Source organism: Pieris rapae, chromosome 24 (assembly GCF_905147795.1).
Source record: "Pieris rapae chromosome 24, ilPieRapa1.1, whole genome shotgun sequence".
Classification (NCBI taxonomy): domain Eukaryota; kingdom Metazoa; phylum Arthropoda; class Insecta; order Lepidoptera; family Pieridae; genus Pieris; species Pieris rapae.
In genome coordinates, this window is record NC_059532.1 from 3,092,207 (window position 1) to 3,117,958 (window position 25,752).

Here is a 25,752-nt window from a genome sequence, read left to right on the forward strand (position 1 = left end):
CCAGTGTTATTAAGATTAGATTCCTGTATCTTGACTGATTACAGACTCTATTTATATTAGTTGCTTAGAGACGAGCGTGTGAGATGAACGCGTTCCAATTTTAAATTAGTGCTCGGACCTATTTTGAAACGTAAGTAATTTTTCCGCCTTGTTCGATTTTTAAATTTGAAATCGCAGGTATCTACTTATTTTAGTGCTCGGACCTATTTTGAAACGTAAGTCACTTTTCCGCCTTGTTCGTGATTTAAATTTGAAATCGCTTACTTATTTTAATAATAATAATTCATTGGCGCTACACCTCTTAAGGTCTTGGCCTCAGATTTCTGGATCTGTTGTTATTTTTTAAATCTAATACGTGATCAGCCTCTAGTCCCTGACACAAGTCCTCGACTTTTTGGGTCTAAGACATGTCGGTTTCCTCACGATGTTTTCCTTCACCGTTCGAGCAAATGTTAAATGCGCACATAGAAAGAAAGTCCATTGGTGCACAGCCGGGGATCGAACCTACGACCTCAGGTATGAGAGACGCACGCTGAAGCCACTAGGCCAACACTGCTTACTTGTTTTAATAAATATTAATACGACGATCCCGGAAGAGCGATTTCGTCAATAATACGGAAACATTCAGTTGATAAATCTACGTTTGTTATCGTTCTAATAATTCCTTGTTGTTAAAATATATTTAAGGTATAATAAATATTTGCTTTATTAAGATTTATTGCATTTAAATTGTTCACAAAGTTCATTCTTCATTGCGGTAGTCTATTTGCACTGTGATATTTTTTAACTTTCGTTTTTGTTGCACCGTCTATTCCCATCGGCTTTGAGCAGCAAGTAGAGGGTTATATAGTCCGTCCCCGTACCATCCTGTATTGGAAGGTTTCGAAAAAAAAACACCCGAAGGGGGCATGGATTAAAACAAAATTAGACTTTGTATATAATTTTAATGTTTTAAGTAATTAGAGGAATACATGTAACAGGAAAAAGTTTGTTTTTGTATTTAGGAATTGAAGGATATTTTTCAGATCTGTGGTTTTATTGATGATGATATCATTCATATATTTATTGTTTTTATTACGTGTTACTATCAAAATAACTTACTCTAATAAAATAAGTACACAAGAGAAACTTCTTTGTAAATTAATTATTATTATATACATATTCCCACTAATATTATATATACTACTAGTGACCCGCCCCAGCTTCGCACGGGTGCAATGCTGATGAAAAGCAGGTTTTTATTATGTATTGTTATTTCCGTCGCTGGAAAGCTCCGATAATATACGCGACATATACCATATAGACATATACCATCGCGGACTTTTCTGTAGACCTTTTCAATATGTACAATACTTAGTACATTATTTTGAAAAAAATGTCGTAGGGTTCAGCCTGCGTTTGCAATATAAGCGGAAAAAATGTAATTATTTACGACATCACATTAGAAACCTCAAAAATAACAGTACTTCTCCACTATTTACTGGATGTTATTATACATATAAACCTTCCTCTTGAATCACTCTATCTAGTAAAAAAAACATCAAAATCCGTTGCGTAGTTTCAAACATTTAAGCATACAAAGAGACATAGGGACAGAAAAAGCGACTTTGTTTTATACTATGTAGTGATATTCCCACTGTTAACACACTGCATACGTGCTAATGAGAATATAAATAAATAAAAAAACGCTGTACATATAATATTATTATTATTATTAGTGACGCTAATATTATTATTATTGCGTTTCATCCGTAAAAAAATTGCCCTTTACCCGGTGTAAAAGCTAAATGCGCACATAGAAAGAAAGTCCATTGGTGCACAGCCCGGGATCGAACCTACGACCTCATGTAAGAGAGTCGCACGCTGAAGCCACTAGGCCAACACTGCTCATTTTTATGCTTAAGTGTATGTAGAAAGTCGAAAATTTTCTTTGTATGAAAATGACAGTGTCGACAAATTTTTATACAAAAATGTTCAACTTTTTGTATTACTGTTAAATCATCTTGTCTAAAGTCCCCTTGCCAGTAATGTTTTAGTTAATTGTAGTGTAAAGTAAAAGTGTAAAGTATTTACTGGGCTTTTTATTGAACGATTTAATTATTTATGACATGTATTAAAAATAATTTTATGTTATCTATAATTGTTTGTTTATATGAAGTTTATTGATACCAAATCAGTAAAGTCTGATAAGACAATTGTAAACTCACTTTATACGATTATTAAAAGCACGTTTGATTTCCAATCGATACAAAATAATAATATAATATAGTGCTGGGTCATCGAATGCTTTAAATATTAAAGGAATCAATAATAATTCAATTTTTATTCTATACTAGCAGCCTATTAATCATAATAGCAACCTAATAATACCTAATCTATACTAGCAGACTCGGCCAAGCGTTGCTGTGGCTAAGGTTTTTGTATGTTACATAGTAGTAAACTATTCAAGGGAAATGGTAGCTTATGCGAAATGTTGGTAGTTTTAACACAGCGCCATCTGTTAGAATTGTATCAAATAATAAACAAATATTTGCAATAAAAGAAAATTGCGACTATAATAATTAAAGATCTAAGCTATCCTATCCCTTAAGTTGGACCAGACTGCTCAGTGTCAATTTAATTTGAAATCGGTTAAGTAGTTTAGGAGTCCATCGCGTACAAACATCGTGACAGGAGATTAATAAACATTAAGATTAACCACTCGCATACAACAATAGAATATAAGCGTTATTGCTCAAAAACAGATGAGCCTACGTCTGGCTTTACTCTTGTAACTCCGACCATTTAGTTAAGAAAGAAAAAGAAGATGAAGAGCTTAGAAAGCCTCATTAAGCATAATTTACAGCCTTGGCCTGGCTTACACAGATTTGATTTTTATGTTTTAGGTTCTTATATATACATTAATCTACAAAGTAATAGTTGACTATAAAGGGAAGTGTGCAAGAATAACTTGTAAAAATTACTGCTAAGTGGGATACATAGAAAACTATAATATTTTTATTTCATATTAACAACAGCACAATTTTTACTCATGATAAACACTGTACAACTAGGGAACTAACTTGTATGAGGCTGCATGTCAAGGTCAAAGTCAAATCATTTATTCCAATTAGACCGCCTAAAATGGCACTATTGGATGTTAAATAAAATATAAAGATGATTCTATGATTATTGATTATGATTCGATGATTCGTCTGAGTTGAATTTAGTTTTTTTATATAAATTTAGTTGAACATATCTTAAAATTGAATTTATAATAGTTAAATAATGCAACTCACATGTAGACAAGTGTGACGTCATACATGCATGCAAGTACTTGCATAATGCCCGAAGGACTTCTGGCTTCGTGTGGACATAATTAGCTTTATTTCTGAGTTAGTAAGCTAGTTAACAATCCATAGTTTTAAAATGGATTTAATTTTTATGATAGTTGCGGCCCCTACCACTGATTTAACTACCCTGGCTTGTGTCCTAACTTCATGTGGCCGGGGAAGCCACCAGCCAGTTAACAGTTGGCTATTAAGCAGGAACCATGCGTTTTGATTATCTTTGTCATTGTGACCTGTTCTTTATTCAAAACAAATAACATAATACATAAAATTATACCTAATAACTAACCTTAAAATGTAATAATTAAAAAATATTATTAAAAGGAGTCACTTTAGGCAAGGTTCCGAAGATACTAGCAGCGTTCCCCCTTTGAATAGCTAGACTAATTCTTTGTGCGAGGTAGCTGCCAGCTCTTCGTTCTCCTGTGATATCGACTAACCCTTTTGATAATTCCCTAAAAAGCCTTAACGCGCTAGGACCCCACGGACCAAGGGTCTCGACACCGAATGGGACAAAATCATATTCAGAGCCTGAACCCCTGTATTTTTAGGCTTGAGATTTTAAGACGCCCAAAGTAAGTATGGATTAATATCCATACATTAATATGTATAGTTTGTACCACTGTGACCATGAATGTCTGTGGAACTAACTTCAAAGTTATAAAAACGTATCTAAAAGTGATGATTGAGCACTACAAAAAAATCGTGGCAAAGTAAATACAGGGACAGACAGACAGTTTTTGTAACTCTCCTTCTAGTTCATATGGTGTAATCTGGCAGAGTTTTCAAAGTAATTCATTCAGTCGAATAGTGTTTTCGCATGCAGCTCATTTTGGACGTGTGGTCACCGCAGTCACTTCAATAGTACTGACTTAAAATAATCCTAGCCTCATGTAAACAGAACTAGCATGTTCCAAGTCAGGTCAGCAAGCCAGCACAGTACTAGCTTGCTATCCTAGCTTAAAATACTTGCCTCGTATAACTCGGGTTTCCACTAGTTCATTGGTTCACGGATCACGTGATACGAGCACGACCCCAAGGTCGCACGCTTAGCTACTGTTAATTTAATATCAGCGCCATCTATGCTTATCTACACAAAATATATTTGATAGTTGTATGTACAAAAAAATTTAAACGACTAACAAATGGTGACTCACCAGTATAAAACAGAACTAATCTAAGCGTATGACAAACCGATAAGTAAGAAATTTTTAACCTACATAGCAGTGGCGAAGGGTGAAATTTTGGCAAAGGGAAGCCGGTCCAAAAAAATGTTGAACAGCACTCTATATGAATTAAAGCCATAATAACAAACAAAATCCACAGTATTTAACCAAATCTGCGATTAAATTACCTTACAGAATCAGTCACAGTTTAAATAACACAAATATTAAAATATAACAAACGAAATTATCACGCACCAGTGGTATAGGAACACATGTCACATACTAAAAATAATCTATTTTCAACCAAACGAAATGGAACGCGAAAATATGCCAAAATAAAAAGAATATGACTTGCGAAGGATTTCATTATAACGCTAATTCTTTTTAATTTTGTCGTGTTTTCTTTCTCCCGTGCCGTGGTTCAATAACAATAATTTCTTTGTCTCTTTCTAATAGAGGAGAGGAGAGAACTGCAAGCCGGTCGCGATCAGCCTTATCTTTCTTTAAATTTTACGTACAGTTAGCGAGCATTAGAAAGAGATGGTTTGACACGCTCTGTCTCTTTTCGCCTCATAGTAAAACGTTGGCCGAGATAAGCTGTAATTCGTCGAGTTACCTTTAATGTAATTTAGGTACGAAAAATTGACGCGCTGATTAATTTACGACTATAAAATGAAATGTGATACTTAGGGTATTGCTAAGAATTACTATTGCTATTGTAAATCGCGCAGGCATTTAATTAATAATACTTTGTTAATGAAATAGAATGTAAATACTTTTGTATGAATATGGAACTGATTTTTGAAAGGTAACCCGGTGGGAATCGGCTTGTATGGACTCTTCGCCACTGCTACATAGTCATGATAATAATAATTTAAAATTGATAAAAATAATATTGAATGGTTTCGTCACAGATACCAAATTCTGTCGGCGTAAGAATTTCCTCGCATTGCGATTGTAAATCTACACTAATATTATAAAGAGAAAACTTTGTTTGTTTGTTTGTTTGTAATGAATAGGCTCATAAACTACTGCTCTCATCGAGCGAATATTCTATGTCAGTCGCCACCGTAACATATAAAAAACTAGCAGACTCAGCCAAGCGTTGCTGTGGCTAAGGTTTTTGTTATATTATATAGTAGTAATTCAAGGGAAACGGTAGAGAAACTTATCTGAAAAGTATATAGCTTTTTTGGTACTTTTTTTGGTACAAATTGGTACTTTTAACACAGTGCCATCTGTTAGAAACAAATATTTGCAATAAAATATTGCGGGTATAAATTGAGGTGTAAGCTATCCTATCTTTTAAGTTAGATTAAACTGCACACGGTGTGCAAATTTCATTGATATCGGTTCGGTAGTTTAGGAGTCCATCGCGAACAAACATTGTGACACATAATTTATATGTATTAAGATTATAAATCAATATCTTAGTTTTATTCAAACACTTAAACCAGTTGTTACTATCTGACACTATAGTTATTAATCTAATCAGATTATGCCTTATACATGACTATTTACCGATACACAAAATCATTTAAGTACAATTAAACCATATCTTGATTTATATTTGGCTAAATTACAAGTTTCCCTATTTGAGTTTGAAATACAAACAACATATTTTATTACTTATAGTTTCAATTTAATCAATAAATTATTAAAATATTTTATCGCTGCCCACTGAAGTATTTCCGAACTAATTAGACTTAGGGTCCTTCAAGAAAAGAGCGTACCAATTCTTAAAAGGCCGGCAGCGCACTCGCGAGGCGTTGAGTGTCCCTGGGTCCCTGGGTATCTCTTAACATCAGGTGAGCCTCCTGCCCGTTTGCCCCCTGTTCTATAAAAAAAACTCATTTTGTTTCATTTGCTTTGTGCCAATTATATTTACATAGTTAGAAAATGGTTTTTTAAGTCCTTAAATTACAGTATTTCCAATTTTATTAAGCTAAAAAACAATGAAAAATTAATAAACAGAAAATTAATTCAAATAAGTCATAATTCAAAGAAATTCGTTAATTCCTTAAAATAATTACCTACAATATTTTATTTTATTTACTTTTCAACTGTTATCAACACGCCTGAGTACATGAGTAAGTGTGTAAGTTGCTACCTAATCTTAATATTAATAAAATAATTAGTCCTTCAATACTGATATCAAAATAATAATAAAATAAAAAATAAATAAAATACATAATATTAAATTGTAATTTATTCAACAAAATACAGATTACTCCAATACATTAACATGGCATACAAAAGTCGAAAATATTATGATCAATCCGGCCAGATACTCAGAAGTCTGATCACCTATTTGCCTATTAAAAATATATTAAGGCCAGCGGTAAGCGCCAAGGCCACCGGTACTCGTATCTGTAGTTGTGAAGTCATCGTGACAAACAGTTTTTTTATCTGATTATTATGACGATTTTCTGGCGGTCTGGTGACGCCAAACCCAATAACCTATCTCAATCCATTTTTGACCAACTCAGATAGACTGAGACATCTTAATTCAAATATTGATAAAAGTGTGCCTATAACCAGTCGACGGATTGTAATAGCCATCTGTCGATACAAGCTAACCATGATAGGATCGGGTAGGTTATAGACCTTTGTATGAAAATGAATGTCCAACTCGATAACCTATCGTAAGATATTAACTTACACTATTTTTAAAAATAATTAAAAAGCTATTTGATATGTTATAAACATAGACATGTATATTTTAATATATTTGTACGGTTTTATTTACTTTATTTGGTTTATATTGATTATCAAATATGAGTGTTAAGAGCGAAGAGATTGATCCGTCGCCAAAAATGGATTATCTTCGTAGGGTTTCGTTTTTGGGATGCACATAGGTGATCGATCGACTGTCACGGGCTGATCTGGATTATGGATTAAATATTGGGTTCGGGCGTTAATAAAAATTTATGTCAGCAAATATTTTTTATAAAGATCTCAGTGACTGAGCATCTCTAACCTTCCTGAATAACACTTTTAATTGGTTTTAATAAATCAATCAATCGACAAATACTAATTGAACTAAGAACCATAGATATGCTTAGTTGCGTGCGTTCGTATGTTTCTTCTTAAAACAGTAAGTATATTTCTACACCTCCACAACTACATAAACAATTTATAATAATAAATAATTAACATGCAATAACAAAATAATTAAACAATTAAAAGTATCAAGTCAATTAACGCATATGGAACAGATGTTAGTTGACGTACATTAAACGCGCGGGAAGCAAAACGGATGTAATGCTCCTCCGCCCCGCACCCCGCTACCCCAGGACACCCAATTTTCGTCTTCTGCGCAACGGTCACAGTCACAATATGGCGCCAATTATACTTCATAAAATTTGATTAATATTTTTATGTCTGATGTCACTTAGTGTTCGATATTAAAGTTACGATTTCAGTGAAGGGAATTTGGCATAACTATTTTTAAACTTCCTTTCTAGTTTTATCAGTAAATAAAACACATAAAATAAAATAAAAATAAAACATAATAAAACAGCTGATGATTATCCGCCATCTTGTGTGTCAATTGGTACCGCGGTTGTAAAATGTAATTTCAAAAGGACATTAAACAATATTTAAATGTTCTTTAAATATTGTTCTACTGTTTATCGCTACTGTGAATTTATCCGACGTTGCGTCGACATGTGACGAAATTTTAAATTATGTTTAAATAATTATAACTTTAAAATAATGCATAGCTTCAATCCGGTGAAAAAGTTTTTTTCTTTAAATGTGTAAAAGCTAACATAAAAGACTAAAAACTATTAAATAATATTATTTATTTCTATTAAAAACTTTTTATATGAATACTTTTTTGTATCTTAGTTATCACTTTTGAAATTTGTTGTTTCGCGTCTACATTGAAAAATTTGTTACTGGTGAACTTCCACCACAGAACTATAAACTATGCATAATATTATACTATAATAAAATATAGTTTTTATAATTCAATATTACAAGTATATAAGTGCTTGTCATATTAAATCTTGTATTTTACTTTTCTTGTGCCAATGTGCTAAGCGGCATGCGATTGTAAAAGAAATATATTCAATAAATCATAACATTTCTTTTTTAAAAGAATAATGTTAATCTATAGTTACAATATTTATAAATATAATATAGTTTTTTTGGTTTTTTATAACATCATGCGCTTATTTTATTTTAGTTTTTTATTCTAGGTCTTCACATACATAGAATTACTAAATCAATGTCATACAAAATATTGCAAAAACGATTAATTAGAGTAAGTATGGAGTTTCGTATCCAATCTTCTCCATATAAAACTACGTTTACTTACTTACTTACATTACATTATATACATTATATAAAAGATAATTTGAATGGAAGTCTCCCATTGCCAAGAGGTTCCAATAACTTTGTTTTGTATGTAAAATATTTCCACTTCTCTCAACATACATATTATTATATCTTAAGTGTTTGAATACTTTGAGTGTTTGTACATACATATTTAACAGTCCGTTCGCTCACACACTGTTTTATTTATTTTATAATTATTCTTTTATGTACGGTTTTACGGTTTCTTTATTTGTAAATATGTGAGGAACGTGTATACTAACAATACAATAATAGACCTGTATAGTTTTATTTATAGCCAAAATACACTTTGTAAAGTGTGAGTTGCCACTATTGAATTGCTCTTATTGCATATATTTATTTAGATTACTTTTTTATAGTTTACCATAGATTACTTAAATAATGTTATCATTGCTTTTAATAATATAAATGACGTTTTGGTCCAGCTAATATATAACTATACTAAGCACAACTCCTAGAGTATATTATGTACATGAAGTAACTACTATATGTATAAAAAAGAAAGCACAAGTTCAATGTCATGCAATGTTTGATTTTTTTTTATAGAACCGGGGGCAAACGGGCAGGAGGCTCACCTGATGTTAAGTGATACCGCCGCCCATGGACACTCTCAATTCCAGAGGGCTCGCGAGTGCGTTGCCGACCTTTTAAGAATTGGTACGCTCTTTTCTTGATGGACCCTAAGTCGAATTGGTTCGGATACATCACAATATATTATAGTACTTATGTAGGAATACTTCTTCGGTGAAATAAGATAAAAGTCGACTTGAATCATGTTTTCTTTTCTTGTCCTAAGTATGACCATTCTTCCTTATATACTTCTTTAGTTTCTCTGTCCGTTCCCCTTCCTACCAATATTTATTTACTTCTTCGAGATTTAAATCCCCTTGTATATAGTATTATAAGTATGTTTATTGTAAATAATAACATTAAACTATAATTTTGATTTTTTTCCATTATTAATTATTCTGATTTTTTGTAAATTTATGCGCTTTCAATTATTTATGTTATGTGGCGATTGGTTTCCTTAGTTTTTTCATTGTGCATAAACTGTAAATAATTAAAACAACGAATTATAAAAATCCCATACTTGTTAGAGCCAAAGGGAAAAAAAAAAAAAAAAAAGATAAAAGTCTTTTAAAATTTTATCTTTTGCCTCATTCTACGTTCGTAGAAGGAACGACACTAACATAAAGGTATTTAACACATTGAAAATAACCACAATAAACTAGTTAATTAAAGTTTATTTAAAAATCACAAAAATAAATTCGACATAAATAAAGAAATTTTTTTTTAATGTTGACTATGCCAGCTTCAGGGAGTCGGTTTATTGTGACGGTGTGCGGTTGCCGGCTTATATGACAGTACGCGCGCGCATCGTAAAATTATACTCACCTCATTTTTCCCTAACGGGCCAATAGAAGTATAACTGTAAATGTTTTTTTTAATCTCATATTCTATTTTCAGATGAAGCAACTGTATCTTCTTCTCCTTCTTGTAACTTCTGCGGTAAGTTACAAGATCCTCTGCATCCATATGGTTCCGTCGAAGAGTCACTTCCACTTGGTTAATGGTGTGGTGCAACCCCTGCTCAAAGCTGGTCATAAGGTACATCTAACAGACTTTATCAGCACGGTTACACTATAATATGATTTTCAATTGATATAGATCCTATGCATCATCCCCTTCATAATTCAACTAGATCAAGCAGATGACAGATTTCAGTATCTAAATTTGATTCGACGGTACAAAAAATCTGTCAAAAACTCGAAAAAATTAAACTACAGATACCATAAAAGATGAGTACCAACTGCAGCTGCAAAGGTCTTTTTCAGCAGTTAAAAGAGTAAGAAGTTACTTGCGCTCCACAATCCGGCAGCATACACTTACAGCGTTCTCGCTAATGTACATAGAAGGTGATTTTTTAGAACCTACAGCCGTTAAAAATATCGACCAGTTTCGTTATCCACCGGGGCTTAGTATGGGATAGATTAGACAAATAGATTTTAAGGTTGGGGGCTCGACCTCGAGTAGCCCGGAACCGCAGGTCATGATTAGCTCTCTATGTCGGATGCCCGGGTCCCTTGGGTAGAATGCCTAGCGAACCCCGAGGGCCCATCTTAAGGGCGTGTGATGGGCTGAGGTGGTTTTAGTGGGTAGGGTCTCGCTACCCCTCTGAATAGCAGAGGGTTTTGAGTGTAGATCCAGCCCCACAATCCCCGCGTCAAGTTCGATATTCTTGATGCATACGTGCATTTCCACCTCATAAAAAAAAAAGACAAATAGATTGCCACAATCTATTTGTCATGAATAAAGTTTTTATTAATAGTAAAAATTAACTCTTCATAATAACGCACACATAAAAAACATTTTTTGTTTTTTAAAAAGGGTGCCATTTCTGTCCAATAGAGTATTTGAATGAAAAATGTTTTTGAATAAAAATCAAATATTATTTTTTAGATCCTATTCGCGACACCATTCCCGGAGGCTGTGAAGAAACATGATAACATCACGTTATTGGATTTGAGCAGTCACAATGAATTTTTAGAAAGTGAGTCATTTTCGTATATTATTTAACAATTAATTTCAAAAATAGTTTTGTATCGAGCACTGCCGCGTAGCATTTTTTATCAACTTATGCAATTATAATTATTTTTTTGTACAGTATTTTTTTAGTTGATGTCAGTTCTATCTATCGATCTAGATCTACGGGTAAAGGCCTCCTCCATTTTGCTCCACATCTGTCTGTCTTTTGCTTTGTCACTGTTAAAAGTTTTTTTTGTTTATTTTTTCAAAAATTTGTTTTACGATGTAGACAACTGTTTTTTTTAATTTAGATCAGTTAAAACGCAAATAAATAGTCACTGTTAGAAGATTTTTTGTTTATTTTTTCAAAAATGAGTTTTACGATGTATACAACTGTTTTTTTTTTATTTATATTTAGATTAGTTAAAACACAAAAAAATAGTAAAGGCCTCCTCCATTTTGCTCCACATCTGTCTGTCTTTTGCTTTGGTGATCCAGCTTCCACCAACTTGTCTTTTTATTTCATCAATCCATTTTTCCTTTGGTCTACCTCTTGATCTTTGTCCATTTAGGACCTTAAGTGCAGTTATTTCGGAAACGCTAGTTGTAAAGCATTAAAAATATATTAATGGCACTTTACTGCTTTCCAGAAATCGACATGTCAGATCCTAATGTCGATATGGGAGTTGTCACAAAATTTGCCAGGGATTTGGCACTTGCCACAGTAAAAAAACCGGCGATACAAGAGGTGCTGGTGAAAGAACAGTTGGATGCCGTCGTGACTGAATGGTTCCTTACAGATATTGACGCGGGGTGAGTGGTTTATTTGGTAGGAATTCCTGCTCTTGGGTTCTGCGAGCCAAAAATATTAAAATTTTCTACCAGTCCGCTGTTAGCCGCTCGCAGACAGATTAGAATTTCTATAAATCGGAATGAAGCATTTGTACTTACTTGAACTTATTTATTTATTTGGAAATCAAATAGAAACATCCTTACAATAAAACAAAGTCAAAATTAAAACACAAAACAAAAACACTAGATGCATCCACAATAGGTTACACTTATACAACTTGACTTGACTAAGAATGTATATTTTGATTATTTTATGAATGGATATGTTTTTTTACGTTAGATCAACGGCGATATATATAATAAAGAAATACATACAGAAAAGCTTTATTATACATAATAGTAGCAGCCCCCTCACTACAACTCCGAGTGTCATGGGCCGTGAGTTAGTTAAAAGAGATGCAGTCTCTGTAGTTTGGAGTCACTTCTTTCATCCAAATAGATATTCTTTATAGTTATAACACACAAAGAGTTTTTGTTGATTTATCAAAAATATAGTTCATAACTGCGTTTTACGATGTAGACAACTGTTTTTATTTTATATATAGATTAGTTAAAACACAAAAAAATAGTCACTGAAAAGATTTTTTGTTTATTTTTTCAAAAATATTGTTAACAATTCGTTTTACGTTGTAGACAAGTGTTTTTTTTATTTAAATCAGTTAAAACACAAAAAATAGTCACTATTAGAAGATTTTTTGTTTATTTTTCTTTTAATTGTTCAAAAACGTAATTTATATAAGGACAACTGTTTTGTGATGAAAAATCTCATATGGTGTTACCATTGCATTGCATTTTTTTTAATCAATTTTAGCTACGCAGTGGTCCAACAAGTTCCATGGATTGTCCTGAGTGGAAATGTCCTCAATTATCATGTTGAACAACTCGTCGATGCTGTGTGGTCACTCCCAATTATACCAAGTATACACACGGAGTATCCTATTCCCATGACATTTTGGCATCGCTTGAAGAGCACCATGGTTTACGGCATGATGATGATAGAGGAGTGGTAAGTCAAATAAGACTCAAACTACATCGCTTTTTGAGGCACCTTCCGTACTTTGGAGCCTTCAAGAAAAGCATATCATTTTTTTTTATAGAACAGGGGGCAAACGCACAGGGTTAACCTGATGTTAAGTGATACCGCCGCCCATGGACACTCTCGATGCTAGAGGGCTCGCGAGTGCGTTGCTGGCCTTTTAAGAATTTGTACGCTCTTTTCTTGAAGGTCTCTCAGTCGAATTAACTACTAACTTTAAAGTTTTTTAGGAAAATTGATGTAATTTTTTTTTGCCTCCCGGGAATAAATGAGAATTTGTCTACTCCTAATCTGCTGTCAAATATAACAGTTCTAATTTAACATTGCCTAAATATTTTCTTGACCGAAATGTTTTTTTAGGAAGTCATACCAAGTGTTCAAGTCGGATTACGAAGAACTCTTTGGCCTCCTAGCGGCAGCCAGAGGAATTTCATTACCGCCATTCGGGGAAATTCACAGAAATGTATCTATCCTGCTCTCGGACAGCCATCCCTCTTTCTCAATAGCTAGAAGTATACCGCCTAATGTCGTAGAAATAGCTGGATATCACATCGATGCTAACATACCAGAATTACCTGAGGTAAGTTTTTAACTTGAAGCAGGTTTAACTTTGAGAGTTGGCCTAGTGGTTTCAGCGTGCGACTCTCATATTTGAGGTCGTAGGTTCGATCCCCGGCTGTTCACCAATGAAGTTTCTTTCTATGTGCGCATTTAACATTTGCTCGATCGGATTTTTACATATCAAAAAGTCTGTTAATTTGATTTATAATGTTGACAAATCAAATAAAGAATATAACTATTTTGAACTAATTTAACTTATGGAAATGGCAGCTGATAACAGCTCTACTGCTCCGACATACATATTTGCTGCAAAACTCGCAAAAGGACTGGCCTAACCACTTCTCTAATAATATTCCTAATACATTCCATTGGGGAAACATCTTACGAGTCCCACCCCTAAGCTTTTGTTGCGTAGTACATATTTTTTATATATTTTTTTTAAGAAGTATAAAATATAAATAAAATCACTATTTAATCTTTCTTAATTTTTTTATTACAGAGTATATTAAATGAGTATTTAATGACTAACGTTACAATTAAGAATATGATTAAACAGACAGCAATCATAAACAATATTAAATTAACTTCGAAGTAGTCTGTGACGCTCATATCGAACGCGGGCGATTTCAAATATTTCGCGCCATTATGGCGTATGACGTGCTCTATCCACCATATTGCTTTCTGCAGTGACGTTTGTGGCTGGTCATTTATCACATCACTAAGTTTCTCTATGTTTGTTTTATATCTGAAAATAGCATTAGTAATAAAAATCCAGGCATAGCAACAAGAAAATTGTGTGTGTCAGCTCCGACGCACGACTGGAGTTTACTCCTTAAGTACGATTGTCTAAACATACGCAAAAAGAGTTTATCCAACTGAAAATAAGATTAATACTATATGAAAGGGTAAATTAACAAATTAATAAAAATAATATACATATATAAATATATATTTATTCATTTTATATACATTTATTATAACTAATCGGCGAAATATTTTACATTAAACTTTTCACAATAGTCAATTCCAGATGTGCACAAATATTTCATTAGGAATGTTGATAAATTATGTAATTATTATTATCTGACAATTATCATTTCTTTTTAAAAATAATCCAACCAAATTAGAAAGTTCTAACCAAAAAAGTAACGAGGTCATTCATCAGTAGATTTTACCTGTCATATTTTTCTCATACCGGGCGCCTTATATTATATAAAAATCGATTCTTAAGGAGTAAACTCCAAAATTAATAATAATTATCTATTTATTATTCTTCCGTCTATGGGTATGCAAACCACAGACACTTTGAATTAAAATTAATAATGATTCTCGCATGTCAAAAACGTACTGGTTTTGACATTTGGAAATCATAGCGCATAGTATCGGCTAAGTCGCCTAAAATTACCTTGTATTATTAAGAACTGTCTCAATAGCATTCTTAAAGTCGTCTTTAGTCGATGTACGAATGTCACACATAACTCCGATTTCTAATTCCACAATTTTATCGACATTGTACCATTGGTCCCAGAGTATGGGTACTCCCACCATTGGTACTCCAGCATCTATAGCTTCATCGATGGACTGAAGCCCGCCTTGCGTGATAAACAGCTTTATTTTCGGGTGTCCTGAAATTAAGAACGTCAATAAAAAAATTACATTTGCGACTTTATTTTAACTACCTCTTGGTATGATCATGGGCGGTATCACTTAACATTAGGCCCATTTCATCCTTAAAAAATAAAACTAACGCAATGCCAAACTGACGTTAGAGATACTGTATGTGTTGCCATGGTTACGGAGTCCATGGTAACCACAGTAATGGACGCGATAAATCAAAGTTTTATCATTCTATTTGTGTCATTTGTTCAAACAAAGTTAAGATTTATTGCACTTACATAATTAATGGCTGCCCTTTGACTAGAACATGCAGAACAAAGAAATAACATTGTTATTATTAACATAAATGTTAAGAAATTGCGTATTATTATTTAAAGATTTTAATTGGCGCCAAAACTCAGATTTTTTCATTCCTCCGAATTCTGACAATTCATAAATAGATTTACCTATTTGAGGGCAATAAAATATAAAATGCTTCGTATTTTATATGTTTTACGTACAAAAAGGTAAATCTTAATATTTACTTACTCAATTGTCCTAATGCAAAAATAACAAATATTTAAATATCGCGAACAATATATCGAATTAACTTTAATTAGTTTACTTTATTCTTTAGTTGGCATCGCTGCCTCCAAGTTAAGTAAAAACGTCTGTTATTATGCAGTTTACTAATTACTTCCATGGTATTGTGTCTTTTTGAGAGGTTAGTTTTCGCTTACTAAATAGTAATGGCAATTGCTTTCTAACCATCAGGCATTATGAAGCGATGCGAATACTTTATTTATTAAAGAAGTTTTATTTAAAAATAATAATAATAAAAAGTCTTTATTCATTTTAAGGTACATTTTCATTCCCAGGTGTTAGATTTGGAAACCCTTTTAAGTAAAAAATACCTGTGTCAGGGTTCTCAGCTCTTCCATAACAAACTTAATTACTTAAAATAATGCCGTTATTTAACCTATTTTTTTGAACGAATTCATTTTTATTTTTCTTTTCTGAACCGTTATCATTACACCTGAGTGCATGAGTAAGTGTGTGGGTGTACATGTGTGAGTGCATGAGTAAGTGTGTGGGTGTAAATGTGTGAGTTAATATACATACTTAATAAATCAGCCTGAGGAAACCACTTCCTCACAATAACGTTACTCGGTGCATTCTTCACATTCGAGTCCCATTTCCAGAAGATTGTATACGGCATTTGTGCCAAGACATTAAGGAGCATGTCAACTTTATCTTGACTTAAGATAGATGATCGAATAGTGCTTCCAAAGCTCATGTAAATCACCCCTTTTGTTGCGTCCAGGTCGGCTTTCAATTCCTGTAAATTAATCGGGAGTGCTACACAAATAACAAACTATTACTTTTGGTAAATGATTACATTTGGTGTGCAGTTGGCCTAGTGGCTTCAGCGTGCGACTCTCATACCTGAGGTCGTAGGTTCGATCCCCGGCTGTGCACCAATGGAGTTTCTAGCGCATTTAACATTTGCTCGAACGTTGAGGGAAAAAAACATCGTGAGAAAACCGACATGTCTTAGACATAACAAGACTGCTATGGTTACAATACAAACCACAGCTTTCTAATGTAATATATTGTGATTATATTATGTTATTCTGTAAAAAAAGAATAAAAAAAACAGTCAACGATCATTTAGGACTTGTTTAAGCTGTCGCAGAATGTGCTTAAGAAGTATTTTTTATTTTTTTATTTATAAAAAATAAGTATAAAGAATATCCAAAGCCCGAAATAACCTGCATCATGACTACAAAATAATATAAAAAAAATACACTTATTCCACGTCATTAAACTCGAGTCTGTAGGCATCCCTACTCATCGGCAAAGAAGACAGAGGGTGTTGGCCGAGAGAAAAAGTCGGCGTAAAAACTCTCGGTACTCTTTTTAAAAAAAAGCAAATCATCAAAAAATTCTACAATATTTAAAATAAATATAGCAATTAATTAGTACTTCTAATGCCTGCCCAGCACTAGTCCTTACATTCACATACATATATGTAAAAACCCTGACACATCATGACACATCACAACCGAATCAGGTATTACTTACGCAATTATTATTAGAAAATTTTACATTCCTAAATGTTTCTACCTTTTTTTATGTATTCCATCTTTAGTACAATTGTCATTTTATTTATTTTTTATTTATTCATTTATCACTACATTTTTCTATCTTAACAGTAATTACTTTTTTTAATATACTTAACAAAATATGTTCGTCAATTTGTCTCGATGTATATCTCTACACTATTAATTTACTAATGCTATAATTAAATATAGCATTAATTAGTTAATCTTGAGATTAATTAATAATTAAATGAATATTTATGACAGTGTTAGATACATCTAAATTTATAAGATTTGGTTGGACATAGAGAAAAACAACTAATGAAAACAAATTCGTAAATACGTAACTGTCCCGGCGTGGTATAAACTGATACCTCAGAGGAACATCTATAGAGATGATACCTAGACTCGCCTATCTATTTGTATACGTTTGTATATAATATGTTTAATAACCAATGAATAAACAAAGGTAGAAAATAAGAACATGAACAGAAGTACATACATGTTTGAAAGGATAATAAATGTATTAATGTAAATAAATAAATAGATAAATAAATAAATAAAATATAAGATGACATTTGCATGCCTATTTATATGTGGCGGATTTTTGTAATTTATGTAACTAATTGTAAGACTATTCTAGCAAATAAAAGATTTGATTTGATTTGATTTTCTGAAATAGAAAACTCCAAAACAATTGCTCCGTTTAAAAATTGAGTTTCATAAAAAAAATATCTTACAGCCTTCTCAGTCTTGGCCGCAGATTTCTGTATTCTAATATTTTTTTAATAGACAAGTAAGTGATCGGCTTTCTTTGTCAGACACGATGACGTTTTGGTTTGACAGCCGGTTTCCTCACGATGTTTTCCTTCACCGTACGAATGTGTTAAGATTAATAGAAATACAGGTCAGTCAGTCACCCGGGCACAGCCGGGTTTGATCGACCTCATAAAGGTCGTTGGACCACAACTCCAACATTATAGATTTCCATAAATAAAGGTCAAAGATTGACTTACCTCAGATAGATCCTTTTCCTTTTGCAAATGCAGGCCTCCCAAATAAATAAGATTAGGTGGAACCGGACGGTTGGAGTCCCAAACAGGATGCACGTTCAAAAGGATTATTTCAATATTCTTCATCAACTCTCCCATGGTTGGAAACTCCTTCCCAAAATGTCGCCTCGCCACTTCGTTCTCCAAAGCCTCCACCTCATAATACAGCTTCACCAACCGATAATGTTTATATAATTCGCTCAATTTGTCTATGACAGTTAAATTCTTGAATTTCTCACGAACGGCAAGTGGATACAGCAGTGGATGCAGCGGGGCACCGACTATACTGAACGTGTCAAAAGTGCCGCCAAAAGAACTGACTTGGACAAACGGCGCTTTGAAAATCTCCGAAAAAACCACGGTGAAGCGCGCGCAAGCTTCACCCAGAACGAGGTCAAACACCTGTCCGCTGTTTAGGAAATCCCTCAACTCCGTCATTAATATGTCAAAGACATTCTTCGCAGCATCAAACGCGATCACCTGCTGCGAATAAATATCCTTCGCGTCTTTCATATCGTCGACGAGCGCTTTCTGCATCAATTTCTCTATACAACTCCCTATGTCGATTTCTGTGAAGTTTTTCGGCGTTGTTCCGTTCAGGAACGCTGGAAACGGGGTTATCACTGTTACGTGATGTCCCTGTCTTGCCAGCTCCAATGTCAGTGGTCGGAAAACCAGCTGGTGGCTGTAACATGGCGCTGGGAAAACGGCTAATATCCGGGCGCTGTCACAAAATACAATGAATGTTAAATGAAGTAGAACGTGTGCGAATGCCATGGCTTATATGAACTGATTGGGGTTTTTGATGCGATAAGATATAAATGAAGATTTAGTTAACGCGAGGTTATTATTAAATAATTACTAATTATCGATTCATTAATTATAATTATTAATGGTAATTTAACATAATTAATGTTACAAACTGTATTTGGTAGGCATCTAGCAACAAATTTTTAAGTCTTGTATATATTTATACAGGTCTAAAACTTTAGATTTCCGAGACTTAGAGGGAGAGCAAAAGAAAGATATGTTAGGAATTTAATTATCATTAAAATGTTAGAAGTGTCGCAAATTAATACAAATTATAAATTATTATTTTTCTTAATTTTTATTTGTCATTTGATATTTGTTCAAATTATTTTGCATAAAATATAAAATAATAATAATTCATAAATTCTCTTTACGAAATTTTAATTTAAAAAAATATAATTTCTATAAAATAATTCGCCTGTTCTTTCTCGCTCGGTCTCAATCGCTCTTTCCCTTTTCAACAAAAACGCTGCACATCTTCGTGACGCTAATATTATTATTGCCTTGCATCCATAAACATTTTACTCTCATGCGCCTAAAAAAGCTTCACTTCAAATATTGGTTGTACTTAATTAATTTCGGACACCAGGATAAATAGCAAATAAATTTAAGATATTCACAATTATTCCATGTGTACGAACACAATATTCGCCAATATTACGCGTTTTGGTTGGATTCAGATTTCATTTGAACATTGACCAAATGCTGAGTTGGCTGACGTAGCTGTCCCTGTTATAGCTGAAGATGCAATACACAGACAGCTCACATAACATTATGTAATCTACGTACATTTTACGTCTTTGGTCAAAATATTTTTTTAAAGATTTATTTAAATGAGCAGTTTTGGTTTGAGATCGTAGGTTCAATCGGCGGTGTAAATGTCAAATCAAATCAAATCAAAATTTATTTATTCAGTTTAGATGCGACTTAAGGCATGCTTATGAATGTCAAAAACGTTTACTAAATTCGCGAAAGAGCAAAACTACGCCATCCGTTCGCAAGACTACCAGGAGGTCTTGTTCTGAGAAGAACGGGCAAGAAACTCAGCAAGTTTTATCCTCCCTTTACATACAATAATTCAAAAGAAAATGTCATAAACCACAACGTCATTTAAGTTACATAAGTAACAATAACATAAAATCTGTTCTGTGATTTACCACATTCACCATCATTACATTACATTACATTCACAGAAAAGATCAGAAATCTGGAGCCCAGACTTTTATGTAGCGTGACTAATTTTTTTATTGTTTTATACCGAATCAGGATCTGAAACAAATATTGGATGCTTCACCCCAAGGTGTCATCTACTTCAGCATGGGTTCCGTTCTGAGGGCATCTGCCTTTAAAGGGAATACCAAAAAAGAACTCATCCAAGTCTTCGGAAGTCTGAAGCAAACCGTTTTATGGAAGATCGACGAGAAAATTGATGGTCTACCAAAGAATGTTCATGTGAGGCCATGGATGCCACAATCTAGTATACTTGGTGAGAGTTTAACTATATTTATATACAGTTTATTTTATTTTGGCAGAGCTTGACTAGCTTTTGCCTCGTTTCGGAAATACTTCAGTGGGCAACCACATAGACCTACTGAATAAATTTCATAAGAATCGGTCGAGCCGATTCGAAGGAGTATGGGAACTAACATCAACACGAGAATTTTATATAGAGATTACATTAACTTTATAATGAACTCATGCAATTATAATTATTTTCGTTACGGAATTTCTTGATTCGGTCGCCGTGCTCAAAGCCAGCTATAATATCTATGCAATAGCTTAAAAAGGTATTCATTTTGTAGTAGGACCTAGTGTTCTAACTACTCAGATAGTTTCAACAGTAATGAATCTAGTTTTATATAATCTAGGACGATAATCATCAAAATCGCGGATAAATTCACGTTGTTTTCTCCTTACAGCTCATCCAAACGTTAAGGTCTTCATCACCCATGGTGGATTATTGAGCACAATGGAGTCAATACACTATGGCATTCCAATATTAGCGATACCGGTGTTCGGCGACCAACCGCATAACGCTGCTAGAAGCGTCGAAGCGGGGCATGCATTACGGGTGAAATACTCACCGGAAATGGCGCCGGCGGTAAAAGTTGCGTTGGAGGAAATGCTTAGGAATGACAGGTTAGTTTTATTTATTGATACATTGCACAGACTCACAATTACATGCCGACATTCTCTATGTAATAGACTATGAGTAAACTATTAATGATTTGATTTTTCAATAATTAATGGAAAAATTCTACGAAAGGTTTGCTCGAAAGACTATTATAGCCTGCGCCATGGACGAATAAAAAATTAATTTGACAATTACTTTGTATTAAGGTTTTTAACTTAAATTAAAATTACAAATTAATATGTATGTATGTAATGAATGAATATTTTTTTTTTGGTAGCAAGACACGGTGCATTAATATCGTTTTTTTAGGTATTATAGCTACTTGCTCTCCGGCGAAATATCCGGCACCTAATATCAATGTCTTGTTACAGATTAGCTGAACTTAATCTATGATTTTATGAAAGTACTAAAAGTAATAATAAATGTTAGGTTCATTAATAAACTTACCACTGAACGAATTCAAAACTCTCGTTAAATTAATCAATAAAGCTATTTATATAAGCTATTTACATATTTGACGATTATTTAAATAATCCTTATCATGATTTGCTCCAGTTCAAATTTGTATAAATCAAAACTTAGCGATTAAAAAGAGTGGCGGAAAGTTTCTTACCAGTTCTTCTTGCACGTTCTATGCCATTGACTTGCGAACTTGTCAATGTAAATTAACAATTATTATTTTTTTGACGTTCATAAGTACTTGTTTACCTATATCATTAAAATTATTTTGAGTTCAAGACTACATACATACATATTGCTTCACCCATTTAGCACCCTAAATTCTTGCCAACCTCAATAACCTTTTTTTTCAGCTACTACAAGAAAGCCAAGGAAATATCGAAATTATTCAGAAATCGTCCGAACAAGCCCTCAGATTTAATTACGCATTATATAGAAATGGCAATCGAGACTAAAGGTAACGAATAATTTTTTATTATATACTAGCTGGCAAACGTCCTTTTGCCATGTATGTCATATTATGCTTATATCATATATTATTGTGCTTCACTCGACATAGATAGGTATAGTGTGTCGCGGACTTTTTTGTAGATATTTATAAGATCTACAATTACTTAGAACATTTTATGGTACTATCTTTAATAGTTTAGGCAGGGTACGCAAAATAAGTAACTTTTTTGGTTGATTTTTTACACCTTGTGTCCGAAAAACCCTAATATCTTACGGAACCCTATTTTTGTTCAAAATTAAATATAGATTATATAACTCGTGGATAATGTAGCTTTCGAATGGTGAAAAAATTTTTTAAATCCGTCCAGTAGTTTATGAGCCTATTCATTACAATCAAACAAACAAACAAAGTTTCCCTCTTTATAATATTAGTGTAGACTGTAGATTAGCAGACTCGGCCAAGCGTTTCTCTGGCTAAGGTTTTTGTTACATCACATAGTAGTAAACTATTCAAGGGAAACGGAGAACTTATGTGAAAGATAGATAGCTTATGTGAAACGTTGCTACTTTTAACACAGCGCCATCTGTTATATCAAATAATAAACAAATATTTGCAATAAAATAATATTGCGGCTATAAATTGAGATAAAAATTGTTGCTGCATGCGGAAGGAATTAGCTTTTTAAATATTTCTAGAGAAGAGCTGATCAAGTATTACATAAGCACTATAGGTTTTATTTGATTTTCTTATTTGCTGATTACGTCAACAGTAATTATTTACTTTTTTACACATATTACCCACATATTGTCTATGCTTTTAATTAATACATAATGCATCAGCCCTCGGCAGCGTTCGACATCTGTCTCTCTCCTACTTGGCGACCAAGCCAATTGATCAATTCAACTGTGATTTTCATTTACCTCCTTCTCTATATCCATACATATCTATCAAACAAATAAATTAAAAATTGTCTTTTGAAAACTGAAACCATTTCATCAGTATTTTCTTATGACGTTGTCACGTTTAACTATCGTCAGTAAACCGACTTTACAGACAACTGATTTTTTCCTGTCATTACTCTGATACAATTATATTTGGATTACTTATTTTTATGTAAGCTTGCTGACAACATAGGTTTTGTTTTACTTAACAACGTGTATTTCATAAATATTTAATTATTTTCAGGTGCCCTTCATCTCCGATCAGTTATCAAGCAATATCAGTGGTACGAATATTTAATGTTGGACCAATTATTGTTTATATGTATTGTATTGTACATAATATATAGTGTTATTAGGAAAATGTTTAGTGCATCAAAAATTAGTAAGAGGAAATATGACTAAATTTATGTTAATTATAGTTAAAAACTTTGTTAGTAATAATTAAAGCAACATTTTATTACGTTATTTATTCTAAAGAAAATGATGTCGTAGAATTTGTTATTTATGTTTATTTGTCAAGTGGCCTTTAAAAATCATACTTAATTGAAATACCAATACTTTGTACTAGATTTTCTAATGGGAAAATATATCACGTTTTGCAATGCGTTCATATCTTTGTTTTCACTTTTTATATGAGAAACAACTTTGAAAAATAAAATAAATTTAAACTCCAAAAAACAGGAACAAAGGAACAATTTCGGCTACTCGTTCAAAAGATTGGTGAATTAATAAGTAGCGGTCATATTATAATACAACTATCTTATTTATTTAAATTCTACTTGTCAGTCTTGTCTTGTCTCATTGTCAGCTGATATTTTTACTCAGACTTACGTAACGATAAACGCGTTTGTATCCGACAGAATGTATATAACTAGCATAAATATGTATTTGTTTATATTTTACTATTAAAGTGTTGGAAATTGATGGTTGAAAATGTTTTTTTTTATGGTGACATTACAACCCTGGGGGCTTAGTCAAGAAGTCGAAATTTGTATGAAAGTGACAGTTCGTGTCGACAAATTCTCAAACAAATTTAGTTTTCGACTTGACTGAACCACCCGTATAATTGTATTGCTTCTGTTACATCCTTATTTTTTGTTTGATGTTAAGTATTGGACAGAAATCATACTTTAACCTCAACTCTGACAATTCTAATCTAAACAAAAAATTTGACAATTTACCAAGTTGATTATTATTTTTTATTATAGAACAGGGGCAAACGGGCAGGAGGCTCACCTGATGTTAAGTGACACCGCCGCCCATGGACACTCAATGCCAGAGGGCTCGCAAGTGCGTTGCCGGCCTTTTAAGAATTTGTACGCTCTTTTCTTGTAGGATCCTAAGTCAAATTGGTTTGGAAATACTTCAGTGCGCAGCTGGTTCCACAAAGTGGTGGAATTTCGTATCCGAACAGCTCCTTTGAACACTCTCCATTATAAAACCATTGTTTTGTATTTCGTCCGAGGAAGATTGAGCCACCCACGGCCATTAATTATTGTAATACCTTTTCAGAATTGTAATACAAACTTTTCGGTAGAGTATTTTTTTTCACAGTGGAGTCCAAAGTCCAAGTAAAAAAAAGATATGATTCGAGAAATTTTTAGATCGTAGAACTTAGTATCATCAATACACCCAATAAAAAGCATGTCTAACGCAAGGATTCATCATAACAAATCTAGTGGATATTATAAAAAAGATACAGGCTGTAGATTTTTTCACATTTTAATAATAAGAATTAGTACAAAAAGTCAATTTTCTTATGAAAAAACAGAAATTATAACTTTGCAAGGGTTGAGCTTAAAAACTTCCCGGAAAATTTTCTGCAGCTGATGACCGCATCTTACCCCTAGTTGCGTTTGGTCCACGACTTTTTTAGCCAACCTGTATAAGACAAGTACTTAGTATGAACCTTCTATCTGACACCTGTCAAATTTCGGATTTACCGGTTTCGGGTTTCCTCATGATGTTTTTCCTCACTGTACTAGCTAGTGATATGTGCCCATAGACAGAAAGTTTACTGATACGGCCAAGTATCTAACCTACTTAGATATGGAATTACTACACGCAGAACTAGGAACCACGCCGTGATGACGTCATAGTGATGTACTAACTGCATAAAAACATCATTAGTAATCTTTAACGCCTCTCAACACTTGCGATATTAGGTTTCTATTGATTATACATAGATTTATAATATCAACGTTTATGAATAAGTGGATTAAATATAGGCACTTAATATTATTATTTTATTTTATTTTTTAATAAAATGACAACGTAGTATTTAATTTACTGATCATACAAGGGCAAGAGCAGTATAACTAAATTCTCAGTTCAGAAATATTTAATTTCCTGATATATTTACGAACTATTTTGCA

General features: G+C 33.0%; 1 protein-coding gene across 2 annotated transcripts; it reads left to right on the top strand.

Moving 5' to 3' along the window:
• LOC123689113 (UDP-glycosyltransferase UGT5-like) lies at window positions 1-24,301 on the top strand. 2 transcript variants are annotated; one of them, XM_045633827.1, is made up of 10 exons: window positions 1-130; window positions 10,325-10,465; window positions 11,318-11,408; window positions 12,034-12,196; window positions 13,047-13,241; window positions 13,632-13,851; window positions 20,659-20,878; window positions 21,312-21,531; window positions 22,339-22,442; window positions 23,622-24,301. In XM_045633827.1, exons 2-10 carry the CDS (start codon window positions 10,325-10,327, stop codon window positions 23,777-23,779), a joined length of 1,512 nt encoding a protein of 503 aa, XP_045489783.1. In that variant the 5' UTR covers window positions 1-130; the 3' UTR covers window positions 23,780-24,301. The 2 variants fall into 2 exon arrangements, with proteins under 2 accessions (XP_045489783.1, XP_045489784.1); XM_045633828.1 differs by having other exon boundaries at window positions 43-215.
• The last annotated feature ends 1,451 nt before the right edge of the window (window positions 24,302-25,752 follow it).

Excerpts from the sequence above, each read along its gene's own strand:
- LOC123689113 (XM_045633827.1), top strand. The coding sequence starts at position 10,325 with ATGAAGCAACTGTATCTTCTTCTCCTTCTTGTAACTTCTGCGGTAAGT. Across the intron at positions 10,466-11,317 it reads TGCTCAAAGCTGGTCATAAG|ATCCTATTCGCGACACCATT; the intron begins GTACATCTAACA and ends ATTATTTTTTAG. Across the intron at positions 13,242-13,631 it reads ATGATGATGATAGAGGAGTG|GAAGTCATACCAAGTGTTCA; the intron begins GTAAGTCAAATA and ends ATGTTTTTTTAG.